Source organism: Aegilops tauschii, chromosome 6 (genome assembly GCF_002575655.3).
Source record: "Aegilops tauschii subsp. strangulata cultivar AL8/78 chromosome 6, Aet v6.0, whole genome shotgun sequence".
Lineage (NCBI taxonomy): Eukaryota > Viridiplantae > Streptophyta > Magnoliopsida > Poales > Poaceae > Aegilops > Aegilops tauschii.
Genome location: NC_053040.3, coordinates 415,255,679 through 415,275,132, shown reverse-complemented (window position 1 = coordinate 415,275,132; position 19,454 = coordinate 415,255,679). Strand labels below are relative to the sequence as shown.

At 42.2% G+C, this 19,454-nt stretch overlaps 1 protein-coding gene across 10 annotated transcripts; it reads left to right on the top strand.

Moving 5' to 3' along the window:
• The first annotated feature begins 11,736 nt into the window (after nt 1-11,736).
• Nucleotides 11,737-14,488, top strand: LOC109741227 (large ribosomal subunit protein uL6m). 10 transcript variants are annotated; one of them, XM_020300303.4, is made up of 3 exons: nt 11,737-11,886; nt 12,641-12,752; nt 13,781-14,488. In XM_020300303.4, exon 3 carries the CDS (start codon nt 13,830-13,832, stop codon nt 14,142-14,144), a length of 315 nt encoding a protein of 104 aa, XP_020155892.1. In that variant the 5' UTR covers nt 11,737-11,886; nt 12,641-12,752; nt 13,781-13,829; the 3' UTR covers nt 14,145-14,488. The 10 variants fall into 10 exon arrangements, with proteins under 10 accessions (XP_020155892.1, XP_020155887.1, XP_020155888.1 ...); XM_020300298.4 differs by having other exon boundaries at nt 11,737-11,890; nt 12,688-12,752; nt 13,786-14,488; XM_020300299.4 differs by having other exon boundaries at nt 11,744-11,890; nt 12,688-12,752.
• The last annotated feature ends 4,966 nt before the right edge of the window (nt 14,489-19,454 follow it).

Sequence of the window (19,454 nt, the reverse complement as noted above, 5' to 3'; positions counted from 1 at the left end):
TTATTTCTCGGACTTGATATTCAATAAATTTTGAATGTATGAATCAAGTCATACTCAATATTGTTGCATACACAATAATTTTCTAGATCTTAACAAATTAAATATTTGACTTGGTAGCCTTAACCATCCTGGTTTGGGGATGATTAGAAAATTATTGACAATCCTGTTGGTCACAACTTATCAAGTTACAAATTTTCCCAAATCATCAGATTTTATGTGCACCACATGTGCCATAGGGGAAATAAGTTTTAAGCCACTCTCACCTTAAAATTCTAAGCAAGACACTTATTCTTCCTTAAAAACATTCAAAAGATATTGCTTAACCATTATCTGGGGTAATTTAGATACTTCATGGTACTCATATACACATTCATAAAATGTTTTTAAGTGTCTCACACACAACCATGCATGATCTTACTAAATAAATTGCTCAACTTATCAAAGTAAGAGCAAATTCTCCTGAAAACAGGATCTATAAACCCATTCGAATGAAGAATGTTGTTGAACTCATTCAATGAGCAAATTTTTTTGCATTAAGTACTTTATGTACATACCCAGAATGGTTTACCTAAATTTCTTATCAAAGAGAGTTAAATGAATTACATGACCACTTTTAAAGAATTGTAAATTTACCAGCCTCTTGCTGGACACATACGGCCTTACACACCGTAATTATAATCTAAATCATACCAATTGCAAGCATACTACTTTCCCCTTGTAGTTACTACGTGGAAATCAACAAAGTATTTCGTATCTGCGATAATTCGGTTACATACCGATATCACCACTCCAGCGTACATCAATGGGCACTCACGAAAATTAGGGATCTATGTGAGGAATAACAATTTATCCGTCAATCAAAATTATTCATAGCCCGTATGCTGATTGCATCAACAATAAGGATATTTTTCAGCATTAGGGGGAGATAAGTACCACAAAGAATGCCGAGAAATAAATTAGAAATGTTATTGACATTCTATCCTTATATCCACGTACTCAAAGAATCTGAACTAGAAGTTTAGAGAATCATATATTTGTAACACATTGCAAATCTGCCACATACATTTACTGATGACAAGGTGTCACTAAATTCTATATTCCTGCAATAAAGTATCAAAAAGAGTGGAGGTACCTGATAAACCACTCTTCTCCCCCAAATGAGAGCAAGAGGGGAGAAAATCTGACAAGACGAGATATAACTTCTCATATGCTTCCGCGGAAACAGAGGAAATCAAATCCTCAACCAGTAAATGTAATTCAACATCAAGTTGAAAGACACCTCACTGGATGCTCATCATCCAAAGCCCGGCATAAATGTGCACAAATGTTTTGGTGCCGGGACATCGAAACACCTTCACTCCATTTGTTGTAGGAAATCACAAGGAGTTAAAAAGGAATAAATATTTTATCCACAAACTTCAATGATTCCACCAGGATCATATAAACTAAAGACTACATTTGTCGACATATATTTCTTCTCAATTTGCTAAAACCTTTTGGGCCCAGAATCAAAATCCATGGTAGAGTGCCTCTTACACTCATATTGGTTCACATAAAAGGAAGCAAGTAATGAAAAATAGCACTCGCTCAACAAATGAGTGGTGTTTACCGCAGTAATACCTACTCCTCATAAGTATCTTCCATATGGAATACTAAAAACTTTTCATTCATAGACAAAGTCAACGAGATGGTGAGAAAGCGAGGCTTGTAGCAAATGGGTTCACGCAGAGACTCGACATCAATTATGATGTAACATACCCTCTTGGTATGGGTGGATTTACGTTTCGATACTAAATATCATTGGCAATAAAAATAATAACATTATCCATGCAGTTCATGGATGAAGTGGCTACATACTCATATGAGTCACTCATTTCGGATTTTTTTTAAGTCCCTGAAGGGCTTATACTCCTGAATCCAAAAGCAAATCGCAACAAGTTTTGTGTAAAACTTCATAAGTCGCTCCATGACTTGAAATAGTAGGAAATCATATGGTACTACCGACTAAATGAGTTCCTTCTTAAAAAGGACTACTCGATTAATGTTGATTATTTACATGTTTAATAAAGGAATCATTTTGACTTCCTTTCATCACCTCAGTGTATATTGATGACCTCATCATCAATGTCTATACAAGACCTAAACATCCACACAATCATCTCAAGACGGGAAATTTGGATTCAACCAAATTTAGCTTAAGTTTACAACTTGAGCATTCTCTCAAGAGTACATATATCAGTCTACATATATCCAAAACATATACGAGAAGTTCAATGTGGATATATCATATCAATAAAAGACATGTAATATGGTCATACTACCCTTGATAGGGTACAAATCCATTCATACCTATGGGTGTTAATGAAGTGATATCAGGACCTGAAGTTTTATATCTCACTAATGTCAAAGTACTCATATAATTGCAAACTAAGTCAGGCCTGACACTATATTTGCTATCTTTGTCCAGAGTGCAACCCCCAACAAAAGGTATATGGTCAATATAAGAAATATCAGCTTATATCTCAAGCTCACAATAAATCTTGGATATTTCCATCAGGAAATACAAGATATGGCCATAATATGATATAATGATATTGGCTCTTTCTTTGATCCCAACAATGCCATATCAATGACTAGATTTGCTGGAATAGCCTTCATATGGAAGTCATCTAAATTGGCTTTAATGGCTATTTCCAGTTATCGTTCTGACATAGTTGCTTTATCTAAAAGCATTGCAAAATATGCATGGCATAACAGAATGATTATCCACACTCAAAATCATGTGGTTGAGATTCATCAGAATCGCATAACTTGATTTATCAAGACCCTACCACTTGTGTTACTCAAAAACTACAGGTTATATGAAGAGCAATATCATAAAGTACATTGCTCGAAAATTACTTATCCTCACGAATTATAGGAAGTGAGGAAACAATATGCAAACAACATACTTTGAAAATCCTACAGATTATTCATAATGTCATGATCATATCAATGGATTTTTTATTACACATTCTCCAGGTTTGCAAAGTTCAGGGGGAGTAATTTCCTAAATCTATAACCTATTAACAATCCTAAGATTGCATATATTGTACTCTTTTTCCCTTCATGAGTTTTACCTAATGGTTTCTCATAAAGATTTTTAACGAGACAATATAAACACAAGTGCCCGTATATGTCATACACTTTCTCCTTATATTTTTCCCACTGGGTTTTAAAGGAGTTTTCAATGGCATATCATATCGCACTCTTTTCCCTTATGAGTTTTATCTCAAAGTTTCTCATAATGGTTTTTAACGAGGCAATATCTTACCAAAGATCATACGTCATACTTTCTATTTTTCCTATCGGTTTTCTTTAAAGAAAGTACTCAAGACATATTAATTGTTCTCTAAACTCACTGATGGGTTTTCTCCTTCTTCAAAGGTTTTTCTTATATGAGTTCAAGAGACAATAATCATTATATGTCGCATCATTTTCTCCTTATTATATATTTTTCTCACTGGATTTAAAGGAGTTTTAGCAACATATCTGCACTATTCTCCTCATATTTTTCCCACATGGTTTTTGGAGGAGACATTCAAGATTATTCAAAGAATTTGTCAAGATGATGGATATACCAAAGAAGAGGCGTTGTACAAGGGGGAGTGTTAAGAATAGGATAGTTGCTTATTAATTAAGCTAATTAGGATTAAGTTAACTGTTAGATAGGTTGCTTGGTTCTCAAGCAACCATGTACTTCCTTGGCTCTCAAGGCAACTATGTAATTCCTTGGGTCTCAAGTAACTATGTGTTTACTTGACCGCCAAGCACCATGTGTACTTCCGCCTAGGTATAAATACCCCACTTCTATCATCAATAAAGACTTATGGATTATCTTTCATTCAACTCTCTCGTTCTTTACTTTTTACTTCAAACAGGTGGCACAAACTATTGGGGGCACTTGGTCAGTTCGCAGGTAGGATACGGCAATCTGCTAGCTGTGGATTGATCAATTTGATTGGTCAATTACTTGTGTTGTTACGCTTACTCATGTAGTCATATGGTTTGGTTTTATGTAGCTTATGAAGTAACCAATTCCAGGTGTAATCGTAGTTTATAGAGGGGGGCTTCGTTGCATCTTTAATTTGCCCTTTCTTCCGGCTCAAGAGGCATACGTATTTTATGCTAGTGTGCTACTGAATGCTGCCCCCCTGAATCACACGAGAAGTCTCGGTCATTCCGGTTCACATGGCTGCCGACTTATTAATCCGTTCCCAGTGCTTAAACTATCTAACAGGAGACTGGAAACTATCGGGGTGCAGTTGCTTCTGTCTGCTAATCCTCGAGTATAATGCACAACTGCGCTAGCATACGTGCCACTGTGTGAGGATTAACACCGTAGGTTTGTGCTGCACTGCACCACGGAAAAAGTTCAGACAAGAGAAACGTGATAAAGTTGCCGCGGAGCACAGTACTTCCTACTAGTAGTGCTACTACGCTTTGGACATGGCGCCATCAGATTAATGCGGTGACCTGCGCGCGCGCACACACACCACCCCACCCCCCGTCCCCCGTGCCGCTCCCGCGAGCGGCCCGGGTGGAACCCTAAGCGCGCCGCCGCCAGTCCTCCCACCCCGCCTCCCCACCCCCTCGCCGCCGCCAAAGGGACGACGCCGGGCAAAGCCCGGGTGTGTCGGCGGCGGCGGGGTTTCTCCCCTCCTCTCCAGGCTCCAGGCGGCGCGGGACGCCCAGATCTGTCGCGGAGGTCCTCTCGCCGGGGTGGTCGTCGCGTGCCGGCGGCGGGCGGGGGTGGCTCTGGCGAGGCGCGGCGGGCACTTGGTTCTCGTCGGGGCGGAGTGGCGTGGCCTTGCTCCGGGTGGCGCGGGACGAGCCGGCGGCGTCTGGGGTCGGCGGTGCCCTGCTCCGGGCGGCTCGGCGCGACCTCGCCCGGCCTGTGGCGCCGTGGTGGCGCCCTTGGTCGGCGTCGGGTCGGCCGCCGGTCGGCCTCCCTTGCACGGATCCGTGGCTACTCGAGCCAGATCTGGCGCGTCGGGCGGCTCCCGGTCGGGTGCAGCGGGTGGCAGGTTCACAGCGGGATGCACGACGGCGGTCCCCTTGATTTGCACGAGGGGTGCAGCGGGAGAGTGGATGTGGGTGGTGCACTGAAGTCGTCGGAGGCGGCAGCGCATGTGCAGCCATGGAGGCGGCGGTGCTGCGAGGCTCGGCTAGGCAGGGCCCTGGCGAGCAGCGGGCGCCCGACCACCTACGTGTGAGGTGTCGGCGGTGATGCCTCGGTGAAGTTGGCGTCGAAGTGTGGTTGATGGTGCGGGTCAGATCCACCGGTGTGGCAGTCCCTAGGTGCGGGTGAAGGCCATTGCGACGGATCTGGTCCCCGCGTCGCCTGGTGGTTGCTGCGGTTCCAAGTGTGTTGAAGGTGGTGGCTTGAGGCGTGCTTCCTCGGCAGTGTTTTGTGGCTCCGACTGCAAGTGGCTGCGGTGTTGGCGATGCGAGACAACTTTCGGGGCTGGCCGAAATCTTGGAGGCGTGGATATGTGCACCCGTGGGTGTCATTCCCCTTTCTGGAGGCGTCGCCGAGTGTAGCGCCATTTTCCACGTTACCTTGTATCGGCAAGCATCTCCGGGGCGAAAGCCTTGATTCGTAGGATTAGCACGATGGCGGCATCTTCTGACGTTGTTTCTCTGTTGGGAGCATCATGCTGGGAGATAAGAGGCCCTATGTTGCGCTCCTCCGGCGTGCATCGCTGCCCGGATCGTTCTTCTCTGGCGCTATGTTCGGTCATCGCTGGCTCTATCAAGGAAGCTGGAGTTGTTGTTCTTCGGTGATCACCGGTGTCGGTCGAGACGCGGCGAGGCTATCGGTTTGGGTAGGCTCTTGTATGTCGTAGTTGTGTAGTCGTGTGTGGTTGTCTTTGTTTGTGTCGGGTGTGGAGTTGTGCTATGCTCCTTGTTCGCAGCGAGAGGTAGATGTAGTTGTATGGCTGTATTTCTCTCCTTCTATAAAGTTAAGGTGTGGCGCCATCTGGAACATGTCATAAGCATGCATGCACTGTTGGATTCCAGAGAACAAAGCGTTACGCCAAGGCTGAACGCCATGGGCCATGGCAAGGCACGACACCGACGCCGTCACGCCGAACAGGAAAAAGGGCCGAGGTCCAGGTGTCCCGTCCACGGCGCCGTGGCGCCAACAAGTGGTCGTCGAGCGCTGGCCTCGTTTCGCAGTTTGGCACGGCGATCGATCGATCGGGACAACCGTCATCTGCTTCACGTGCGCGCGGCTCTCCTGCCGCTGCCAGGTGCCGCGCTCGCCGCGCCGCCGGCCCGGGCCCGGCACGTCGCCGGGACGCTAGCGGCGCCTCCGCCGCCTGGACGCCTGACGCTGCTCCAGTTGGCCCGCGCGCTGACACGTCTCGACCGGTCTGTGTCCTCGGGGGCGAGGGGCATTCTGCAGCCACGAGTGCATAGGGAACTCCCTTGTCTTGGAGTCCGTCTGGCGGTGATGCGCCAGTGGTAGCCGGTGGCTTACTGATGCCATGCGGTGCATGGTTAATTCCTTTCCCGCCTCCAATGGAGAGATCCTCGATCAATTGCATCGTCAAAATATCACATATTTTAATCTCTCTGCATTTGGCACCTTCATTTTCCTTAGTGCCCTTGACCAAACCATATATGATGAACCACGGCGGCAGAAAACCTAGACCTGCGAGCTGTTACCACTTTTTTTTTGCGGGGGTAAAAGGGATTTGTATTACTCAAGAGCCAAGAAGGGTCATAGCTGAGCCAGACCACAGTACGGTCTTCCGTTCTCCTAAAGTTAGCCAACATATGGTTTACATTATTCTGCTCTCGAGAAATATGAACAACACGACACGCCCTTTCACTCATAAGACGCTTCACCTCCGAGACCACCATGGCGTACTGCGAGCGGTCTTGACCTGAGGCATTGATCAGTTGCACTGCCTGCAGACTATCGCTCTCGACGATGAACGGCAACTCCGTCCATTGGAGGGCCAATGCTATGCCCTCCATGCACCCTGCCAGCTCGGCATGTAGAGGGTCCGGGCATGACTTACCACTTACAAAACCTTCCCACTAATTCTGTCCTCCCTTTGAAAATTTCACCGGGGTTGAATGTATCTGATGCACGAGGGCATTTGGTGCAACCAATGTGTTAACGACTGCGAGAGCTATTTCTCACTTATAATTTATTTTTTTGAGAAATTCTCGCTTATAAAAGATGGTAGCTTCTCTCGCTGAAGGACTTCTTATCTCCGCATAGCAATTGGGCCGGCCCATCTATATTCATTTTTCCGATCACTGCCACGTGAAGCTCGCTCGCGGGCGGTCGATCGCTTTGCTGGTTCGTATATGTTTTTCTTTCCTCTTTTTGTTTTGTTTCTTCTCTAGTTTTCTCTAGTTTTTTTGTTTTCCCTTTGTTTTTATCGGTTTTATTTGTTTTATTCATAGTTTTGTCTGATTTTTTTTCGTTTCCGTTTCTTTCTTGCCTTTCATCCATTTTTTTTCTTCATTTTTATGTCTTTCTTTATCGGTATCCGTTGTTTTCTGGCTTTTCTTTCTTCCTTTGTTTTTTTCCTTTATTTCTTTCTCAGTTTCATTCTTTTCGCAGTGCTTTCTTCGGATTTTCATTTATTTTGATTTTTTGTTTTTCTTATTGGTTTTATTGGCTTTCCTTTTTTCTTTTTTTTTGTTAATTTTCGTCGTGTTTTTTTCTTCAACACATGTTAACTTTTTTCCAGTACACATTCAACATTTTTCACCCACATCAGAAAAATATTTATATACATCTTTTATATTTTCAAATTCCTGATTACATTTAAAAATTTTATTTTATAATCTCTACTTTTTTCATACACAATGTACATTTTATTATATATATCTACATTTTTCTAATATATATTTAACATCTTTCAAATATAAGTTTATTTTAAAAATACATGGTGAATATAAATTTATATGCATTTATTTTTTTTCTAATTGCTTGATTAATTTCAGGTACAATATTAATTTTTTATACATGATCAACTTTTTTCTATACACCTTTAACATTTTTCATATACTTAACCAACATTTTTCAAATACAAAATTAAAATTTATGAATACATGGTCAACAATTTTTCTACGCATGTTTAACATTTTTCAATGCTTTATTAACAATTTTAAATGCGATTTTAACATTTTTTAATACATGGTCAATATTTTTTTCTATACACTTTTAAACATTTTTCAAATGCTTGTTCAAATTTTTTAACATTTTTAAACACTTGTTTAATATTTTCTAAATGTTGATTGAGTTTTTTTAATGCATTATCAACTTTTTACACTCACATTGTAATTTTTAAAACATTTTTCGTATACATGAGAAATATTTTCTATAAACACACATTTTTCTAAGGCTGGGATAATAGTTTTTTCAAGTATTTTTATGTAAAGTGTTTTTAATAATCCCGTTATTTAGTTGGAAGGATAAACAAAAATCAAATACAACAAAAAAGAAAAGAAGAAACATGGAAAAAACAAAGAACGAACGTATGGCTCCCGTGCACCTCGGCGAGCCCATTTTGCGATCGACTTCACGCGAGAGTCTTTTTTCCTTGTACACAGTACAATTGTAGGCGCTTATATATACGCGCATACTCTCATTCATATGAACACACACGCACACGCTATCACTATGAGCAGCTCCGAGAGACTGAGCTGGCATATCATCTTGTGGTTGACGAAGACACCAAAGGCGCCTCGTAGACGACGGGAACGTTTCCTCCAACTAAACACCAGGACTTGAACCCTGGTGTGCTAGGGATACCATTGTCCACCTAATATCATTCCTCAAAATTTAGAAAAACAGTTTTTAGCAATTGCGAATATTTTTTGTGAATTTGTGAAGATTTTGAAAAAATTTGATCAGTGTTTCGCATTAGTGAACATTTTATGAAATCATTTTTTTCAAACCCAAATTTTAAAAAAGCAAAAAAAGAAAATGAAACAAAAATAAAAAAGAAACGAAAAAACAACAAACGTGGGAGCACCATCCCGCACCCGGGCTGGCCCAAGGTCGCACATGGGAGCGAGGGGTGAGCATGCTGCCCTGTTTCCCAGCGCGTAGGTCGCTGTATAGGAGCTCCCGCTAAAGTCCCATACGTCTCGCATGAACCGAGACATAGGAACTCCAGTCAATGACACCTTCCAATTTCATCCTTGGGCAGTGAGTGAGCCCTTCTAATGTCATCGTTGGGCTGGCGCTCGGCCTTGGGCCTAGCCCAGTTCGCATGGAGATGGATGCAGTACGATTAACCTGAGGCTTCAATCGTTGTTCAAGGTATCCACAGGGATTATGACAACGGTGGCTTCTCCTTGCCCTACCTGTGTGAGCTCCGGCATTTCCTATTTAGCGTTGCAGGCGCCGGTTACAGTTGTTTCCAGAAACCGGCGCCATGGTCGTTTGCCACATGCACTAACCACTCCAGTACATCGTGTTAATTGTTCAAATACTGCATCTTCACCGTTCTCTTCTTACAACGATTCCTTTTTCCTATTTATTCAGAACGGTTTTGTTATGTTTTTGTTCTTTTTCTTTTTTCTTTTTGGAACGTTTTTTCTTTTTTCTTTGTTTTCTTCAGTGCACGGTTTTTAACAAATTCGATGAACTTTTTTCAGAATCGATGAACTTATTTTCAAATTTGATGAACTTTTTTCAAAACCCATGAACATTTTTCAAAATCGATGAACTTTTTCCAAATTTGATGAACTTTTTTCAAATCCGATGAACTTTTTTTCAAATCCGATGAACTTTTTTCAAAAACTATGAACTTTTTTTCAATATGATGACCTCTTTTTAAACATTGATGAAATTGTTTTCAAATCCGATGAACTTTTTTTGAAAACTATGAACTTTTTTTCAATATGATGAACTCTTTTAAAACATTGATGAAATTGTTTTCAAATTCATGAACTTTTTTCTCAAATTAGTGAACTTTATTCAATTTTCTTGAACTTTTTCAAATCTGTGAACTTTTTCATTATTTGTGAACTTCTATGAATACGTGAGCCTTTTCTTTTTCGAAAAAAAATCGCAAACTTTTCTTAATCTGTGAAGTGTGAACTCTCATTTTTTTGGAACCGCGCAACCAATATTGTCCTTAATTACTGCCGAGGTAGTAATGACCACAGGTACTAGGGAGCTCTAGTGGTTAGCCGAGCTGGTTCAGAATGCATAGGTGTGAGTTCGAATTCTCTGCGTTGCAACTTTTTTCTTGGAATTTTTGTTCCCTGGCGTTACGCGCTCGTGGGCCGGCCCAGTAAGACGCTGCTGCAGGCGCCAGTTGACTGAATGGGCGCTTAAGCGCCGTATAGGAGCTCCCGTGAGCTCCTCCTCGGGGACCTGCACTCTGGAAACTCAACAAACGCGCGTCTCCTCCCTAGCGTCATCACTAGTAGGATGGCCCAGCAACAAATGTACATGTTGCGCTCCGTAATGTTTGCCGTGTTTTTTGGGGGGCTTTTTTTAAGCATAATTTTTTGTCTGTTTTTCTACTAAGAAAATGTTCGTGAATTGGAAAAATGTTTGTGCATTTGAAAAAAGTTCATGAATTCATAAGAAATCACAAAATTCAAAAAATGTAGGTAAATTAAAAAAATGAGGTTTTAATTTTTTCATAAACTTTGAAATATGTTCGTACGTTTGAAAACTGTTCAAGAATTTTAAGAAAAAGAGTCGAAAATTCAAAAAATGTTCGTGAATCTGGAAAAAGGATTTTGGTTCCAAAACATTTCGTGAATCCAAAAATATTCATAAATATCAAAAAATTCACAAATTTAAAAAATGTCCTGAATTTATAATTTTTCACAAATTTGAGCAAAACGTTCACAAATTTTTTAAAAACTAAACAAGAAAATATTCACAAATTTAGAATGTTTTAAATTTCAAAAATTGTTCGCACACACAAAATATGTTCCCCACATTTAAAAATATACTTCATTTTAAGAAAGAAAACAGGAAAAAGAACTAGAAAATTGACAAAAAAGGATACATATTTTTCAAAAAGGTTCACAAATTTTGAAAAAAATTGTGAATTCATAAAATGTGCCGTATTTGAAAAATGTTCAGAATTTTAGAAAATATTTATGAAACCAAAACAAATCAGAAAATTAACTAGTTTTTAAATTTCAAAAAAGTTCCAAACATTATAAAATGTTTACGTTTTTTAAAAATAAAATGGAAAGAACAAACTAAATGGAAACCGACAAAACGGATACTGAAAGATCAAAATACGGGCCAACTCATATTCTACGTGAGCGCCCGTGGGGGGGGGGGGGGGGGGGGGGGTGCGCGCGCTATCGCCCGATCTGGCTGTTCCCCTCGAACCCCCTTCATGCTGCCTGCCTTGTAGTATGTCTACCCAGTTAGAAACTACAATCATGTATTCTACTCCCTCCGTCAAAAAAAACTTGTCCCATTAGTGCTAGATGCATCCATTTAAGGGACAAGCTTTTTCAGGCGGAGAAATAGTACATTATGAGGATGAAAATACAATACATGTCTACATCGAAATAAAAATTTATACCCAAATTCAAAACGCATATTAAAAAAGACAAATCGTGATGTTTTTTTTTGAGTGGCGACAAATCGTGATGTGAATACGATCTAATGAAAACTGGGCCTTGAACTCGGTCCATTTTCTTTGTCTCAAAAAAGTCCTTGTGACCCCGCCAAAAAAAAAAAGTCCTTGTGTTCCCAAGCGAGCGAACGAGCAGAGTCCTTCCCGAGCGCGGACAGCGAGGTCTTACGAGCAGCGCCTCCCTCTCTAGAGCAGCCGCTCCCGCTCAGCAACGCCGCCGCCCGGATCTACGCCGGCGACCATTCCATAGGCAGGTAGCCACCATTCCTTCGTCCTTCCTCCTCCTTCCTTCCCACCTTCCCCCCTCTTCCCTCACCCCCCCTCCCTCCTTCCTCTTGCATCCTCTATTTGTTCCATTTTTTCCCTGATTTTTGTATTAGATGAGTACTCTCTGTAGATTTGATACTGTGTGAAACTGAGAATAGAATGATAATTATTTCTTGATGAGTACTTGCTGCATAATTATTCCCAGTGCATGTTCAAGTTTACATGTGAAAGGATTTTGCTTGACAGGTGTTTGTGATAATGCTTGTAGGGGCTAATGGGTACAAATTGTAGATTGAATCTCTTTCAGATGAACAAATATTTTAGTTTAAACATGTTGGCAGTGAAACATGCAATGACTGACGATATATGAAAAGAAAAATATATAGTTGTTTTAGCTGCACTGTCTTGACCTGAAATCAATGCTTAGCTGCAATTTGAGAGAGCAGGAGCTTTTGTCTTGGTTATACTGGCGGAAATTGGTGAACACATAAGTACTAGTGGTATTGTTGGCATGGTAGATGTTCCAATTCTTGTTTATGATTGGGAATATATATAGTGGTACTGTTACTCTGTTTTGTTGATTTTAACAGCCAGACCTAAAATATTACCGTTTAAAGTGATTGTTTCTCCTTTTGCATGTTAGCTGATTGATCTTCAGGTTCCACCTTTCGTGTTATGCCATGATGGATGTACAGCTAACTAATGATTTGATTTGCTGCTCCATATTCATTTTACAGTAACTAAAAGTCTAACTCTATCCCTTCGGAACTTGGAGTTCAAACAGGGCATCAACACTGTCAATTGCAGAGGCTTGGAGCTGCTTCGGCATCCAGTAGAGCAAACAAGAAGGTAATCTTATGTTCCTAGCTTCTATACATTTTTCTCGTGAATTAAAAATATAACATATCTCCGCATTGGTGCTTTTCCAAAATGGTGAATTTACGTATCCATATCAATGCATTTTAGCTTGCCACTTGGTATCTAGCCTGGAATGGTATATATATTCCCTGTTTTGAGATAAGATAATCATGCCGTCGTGAACACTGATTGGTGCCTTCCCTCATCTCTGTTAGTTGAGGAATCAAGTAGTTCTTCAAAGTTGAGAGTTGGTTCTTTCATTCCTTCATAGTTACTCCCTCCGTCCCATAATATAAGAGTGTTTTGACACTACACTAGTGTCAAAAACGCTCTTATATTATGGGACGGAGGGAGTATTTCAGTAAGAGTTGTTGAATTGGTTCATCCTCTGTAAGATGAGATAAAGGAATGAACTGATAGAGTTCAGAGTTACTGTTCCCATTCTTTAGTTATTTCATTGAGAGTTGTTGAATCATTTCATTTCATCCTTTATGAGATGACGTTACAAGATAGACCCCTATATATTGTATCAAATATATTGCGATGTTCTGAAAATAATCGATTTAAGCATGGTCTCGTATTTATATACCAAATTCTCGGTACTTGCAGCATGATCATCGTTATTTTTTACGTAAGCGCTCAATTTTCTGATGAACCTTCTATCCTCCTTTGGTTAGAGATAATATAATTAGGCAGTTATGAACTCTATTTGGTGGTTGCTCCCATCTTTGATAGTTGAGGAAATGAGTACGACTTCAGAATTCAGAGTTGCTGTTTTCATTCTATATTTATTTCAGTAAGAGTTTGAAGCATACATTTCATTCTTTGTGAGATGAAATTACGGGATATACTCGTGTATATTGTACCGAATCTCTTGCAATGCTCTGAAAATAGTCGATTTAACTATGGTCTTGTGTATATATCGAATTCTCAATACTTGCAGCATGATGGTACTCCCCTGTTTCATTACATTAGTGCTCAATTTTCTGATGAACCTTTTGTCCTTGTTTTGTCAAAAGTAAAGTCGGAAACAAATATTTCATCCTCGGACGGACTTCTCATCTCGCAATGGAAGCCAAGTTCTTTCGGTTCCTGAAGCTTGTTGGAGTTGGCTTCAAAGCCAGGACAGAGCGTGAAGGCCGCGAGTTGTTTTTGAAACTAGGCTACAGCCATGAGGTGCAGTTCACGGCTCCACCTGCCGTCCGCGTCTTCTGCTTCAAGCCCAACATAATATGCTGTACTGGCATTGACAAGCATAGAGTGCACCATTTCGCTGGAGCTGTCCGATGCAGTAAGCCTCCAGAAGTGTACAAGGGGAAGGGCATACTGTACATCGACGAGGTCATAAAGCTGAAGCCGGGGAAGAAGCAGCAGAAGAAGTAACACATGGTGGGTAAACATCCCCATTCGACTTCTAGCTTGTTAAGACGTCGCATCGCATTTGTGGTGCCGCGGATTTCACGCGGTTTTCTCGTGCCGGATTATGCCTAGCCCCAGTACCGGGATGGATTTCGTAATAATACTCCGTATGCTATGTGAGTTATCTGGTGAGCATGTGCTGTATGACGTGCATACCGTGGGGGCGGATCAGCACATTCAAACATTTGTGTTTTTGTTTTGGGCTGGCTAGATGCATGTAACCTACTTCAATAGCCTAATGTGTTTGTTGATGTCACTACTTTCTTCATATTTTCTCTACACAATATTAGCTCGTTGCTTTGTTACAATCTTTGTTCCGCGCTAAAAATCTGTGGTTCTAGATGTATGATCTGTGATAGCGGTTTTGCTTCTTTTTTTTTTAGATTATGTGATAGCGGTTTTGCTGAAGCTGCTGTTTGGGGTTGAAATTGTTTTAGCTGTGAGATGAGCTTGCATCCGAGACAGAAAGAGCCCACAACATTTTTTTTTACTTATAGGTCAATGCCCGTGCGCCCGTGCGTTGCAACGCGATATAAATATTCCAGTATGACAAGTATACTTTTATTAACTAAAAAATATAGCATCAAGCCGATATGATCATGATGAGCAACACCAGACCTCATCATATCAAGTAAACTGTATATATGCACTCAACGATGACGAAACATAAATTTAGAAACTTTTAATCATGCATTTGAAAATTCTTAAAAGTGTATTGAAAAGTGTTCAATGTGCACAAAAAAGTAAACATCCAAACATATATTTTTTAAATGTTAATCATGTATTTAAAATGTAAAATGTGTACAAAAATGATTCTAATGCATACAAAGAAGACCAACGTGTTGAAAATAATAAAATAAAAGAGAATATGTAACATCCCAAATTTTCAATTTGGAATGTTATACATAGATCATCTTTTGCATATCATGTTTTGTTGCATTTTGACAAATCCTCGATAAATCCTAAGCAACTCAAGGACCCTCGGAGAGAGTTGGGGATTTTCTCGAATTTTCATATTTGATTTTCATCAAATAATAAGACGAGGATTTTGGTTTTAATTATTTTTCTCTCCGGAAAAATATTTTAATTTTAAATAAACGAGAGGAGAAAATATGACTTCTCCAAAACAATTGAAATACTGGAGGAAAAATGTTAAAAACAATATTTGGGATTTATTTGGATTTTATTTGCAATTTTTATTGCATTAAAAATATTGCATGTTTTCAAAATATTTATTTTTGATTTTAAAAATGTTCACCCTATTCTAGATTTTCTAACTAGACGGGGAAATTTATTTCATATTTTTCTGATTTTTATTTATTTTTCTACGCAATTTTTTTTCCGCGGAACTTATTTAAAAAAAAACGCGCCCGCGCCGACTGGGCCAAAGGCCCAGCCGACGGCCCGCCCGCGGCCTCTCCTTCTCCCGCACGTAGCCGCCGCCGCCGGAGTTCGATCCGGGCACGGAAGCCGCCGCCGCCTCGGGTGCCCCCTTCCCCAAGTCGCCGCCGAGCCCCCCCCCCCCCTCCTTAAATACCCCCCCTCTCTTCTCTCCTCATCCCGAGCCGCCGCCGCCGACATCGCCGCCGCCGCCGCCCGCATCGCCCGCCGCCGCCGCCGCCGGTTGCCTCGCCCGCCGCCGCCGCCGGGAGCCCGGAGCCGCCGCCCCTCGCGCCGCCCCCCCCCCCCCCCCCCCCGAGCCCCGCACCCCGCTGCCAAGCCCCGCCCCGCCGGAGCCCCGACGAGGTACTGCCGCTACCCCGTTTCGTCGTTGACCGGTTTTCTGTAAAAAAAACCCTTCGTTTTTTTAAAAAAACCTAGATCGGTTTTTTTTCGGTTTTCTTATTTCGCGAGCGTTCACCGAACCGTTCGTTTTAACGAACGCGTTCGTCGGTTTTTCTCTGTTAACGAACATCCGTTATTTAACCGTTCGTCCGTTTTTCTTTTTCGTCGGATTTTCTCAGATTCGATTTCTGATCAAATCTTCGAATCTGTTTAACTTCTCGCTCGTTTATCGGAATCAGGCGATTCAAGCGCCCAGAGTTTCGTCTCGAAATTCTCTTTCCGTTTAATCTACTCAAAAAAGTTTTTGCTACAGTAAAATTTGACCTAGATCCAGATTAGCAAACGAAGTTTCTTTCTTTCGCCGTTCGATTTTCGTTGCTTCTTTCGAGTTGATTCTTTTTGCAAACCGGAGTTCTTAAGTTGAAATTTCTGGTTGGATCTTTCATTCGAGTTTTACCTGTGCATTAGTTGAGTACTGATTGTATGCTTGTTTGTTTGCGATAGAGTACCCGGAGTGTGCCGCTTGTTACTTCGACTCGTTAGCTTTCGCGGATCATCAGCAAGGCAAGTAACACGTTGATCATATTCCGTTCATACCCAGTTTTATTGCATTAGATCTTTTTCCCCAAACACATTGCATGATTAGGATCAAATTAAACTTGTGGGTATCTGGGAAGTAGTTGAGGTAGTACCTATTACCTGTTTTACTTTATCAAACCCTTGGGAGTTACTTCTACGTTGCTATTATATTGCCATGCTATGCTCGTAGACGTGGATTGGTTTGAGTGATATTCATGACAGATGTGAGATGTTTAATAATGGTTCAACTTAAGGTGGCAACTAAAACTCACATTTGGGTGGATTGAGGCACCTGGAGAACCCAGTGTTGTCTGTATGTATAAGGTCCGCCACCCAGGCTCAAAGGGATCATAAGATTATTCATGCTAGAAACTTCCGTGTGCAGCCACAAGCTATTATGGGCTCTAGCATAGCTGAGTAGGTTACAGGATCTCTTGAAGAGGTGGACTAGCAGATGTAGGGGAAAGTAGGTGTACCGGTCCATCCAGAGTAAAGAGTGACTGTTTCTGAAAGACTGTGTCTCGGTCATCCGTTTCTCAAACATCATGCAGTGCGAGAAATAAAACAGAGGCGATCGAGTCTTGTGGGGAAAAGTGCACAAACCTCTGCAGAGTGTACAAACTGATCATGATTAGCCGTGTCCCCGGTTATGGACAACTTGAGTATCTAGTATCTGGATTATCATTTGAATCTCATCACTGTGATACTTATAATTAATTTTGTTGGGTTAATGATGTTACTTAATTGGGATTGAGTTGGAGGTACCTTCTCAATGTTTCAACCACCATGATAGTTAAATAAAATTTATTCCTTTGCAGTAGGATAAAATTGGCTTTTCGCAAAACAGTAACCATAGAGCCTTTCCACCAGCCATATATGTGTTGGAAATATGCCCTAGAGGCAATAATAAATGGTTATTATTATATTTATTTGTTCATGATAATAGTCTATTATTCATGCTATAATTGTATTGTCCGGAAATCGTAATACATGTGTGAATACATAGACCACAAAGTGTCCCTAGTAAGCCTCTAGTTGACTAGCTCGTTGATCAACAGATAGTCATGGTTTCCTGACTATGGACATTGGATGTCATTGATAACGGGATCACATCATTAGGAGAATGATGTGATGGACAAGACCCAATCCTAAGCATAGCATAAAAGATCGTGTAGTTTCGTTTGCTAGAGCTTTTCCAATGTCAAGTATCTTTTCCTTAGACCATGAGATCGTGCAACTCCCGGATACCGTAGGAGTGCTTTGGGTGTGCCAAACGTCACAACGTAACTGGGTGACTATAAAGGTGCACTACGGGTATCTCCGAAAGTGTCTGTTGGGTTGGCACGGATCGAGACTGGGATTTGTCACTCCGTGTGACTGAGAGGTATCTCTGGGCCCACTCGGTAATGCATCATCATAATGAGCTCAATGTGACTAAGGCGTTAGTCACGGGATCATGCATTGCGGTACGAGTAAAGAGACTTGCCGGTAACGAGATTGAACAAGGTATTGGGATACCGACGATCGAATCTCGGGCAAGTAACATACCGATTGACAAAGGGAATTGTATACGGGATTGATTGAATCCTCGACACCGTGGTTCATCCGATGAGATCATCGTGGAACATGTGGGAGCCAACATGGGTATCCAGATCCCGCTGTTGGTTATTGAACGGAGAGGCATCTCGGTCATGTCTGCATGTCTCCCGAACCCGTAGGGTCTACACACTTAAGGTCCGGTGACGCTAGGGTTGTAGAGATATATGTATGCGGAAACCCGAAAGTTGTTCGGAGTCCCGGATGAGATCCCGGACGTCACGAGAGGTTCCGGAATGGTCCGGAGGTGAAGAATTATATATAAGAAGTCCAGTTTCGGCCACCGGGAAAGTTTCGGGGGTTATCGGTATTGTACCGGGACCACCAGAAGGGTCCCGGGGTCCACCGGGTGGGGCCACCTGTCCCGGAGGGCCCCGTGGGCTGAAAGTGGAAGGGAACCAGCCCCTAGTGGGCTGGGGCGCCCCCCTTGGGCCTCCCCCCATGCGCCTAGGGTTGGGAACCCTAGGGGGGAGTTCCCCCTTGCCTTGGGGGGCAAGGCAACCCCTTCCCCCCTTGTGGCCGCCGCCGCCCCTTGAGATCTCATCTCTTGGGGCCGGCGCCCCCCTCAGAGGGTCTATATAAAGGGGGGGAGGGAGGGCAGCACACAACAGCCTTGGGCGCCTCCCTCCTCCCCTGCAACACCTCTCTCTCTCGCAGAAGCTCGGCGTAGCCCTGCGGAGACCCGCTACATCCACCACCACGCCGTCGTGCTGCTGGATCTCCATCAACCCCTCCTTCCCCCTTGCTGGATCAAGAAGGAGGAGACGTCGCTGCACCGTACGTGTGTTGAACGCGGAGGTGCTGTCCGTTCGGCACTCGGTCATCGGTGATTTGGATCACGGCGAGTACGACTCCGTCATCCACGTTCATTGGAACGCTTCCGCTCGCGATCTACAAGGGTATGTAGATGCACTCCCTTCCCCTCGTTGCTAGTATACTCCATAGATGCATCTGGGTGAACGTAGGAAAATTTTAAAATTATGCTACGATTTCCAACAATATGCATATAGCCTAGCATTATTATTGTTCATTGCTCTCTATGTGTTACATTGCCAGCATATTCTATGTGCTGACCCGTTTTCGGGCTGCAACGTTTCATGTTGCAGACTTTTCAGACGACGAGTAAGGTGCCTTAGGTCGTGGTCTTATACTCAGTGATGCCGCTGGAGTTGATGGACTCACTTATCTTCCAAGTCTTCCGCTGTTATCGTTATTAGATGGCCTTAAGCCATGTTTTCATACTTAATCTCTTCGGAGATATTCGATGTAATAAGTGTGTGATTGCTACTCTATTATAAATCCTCCATTTATACT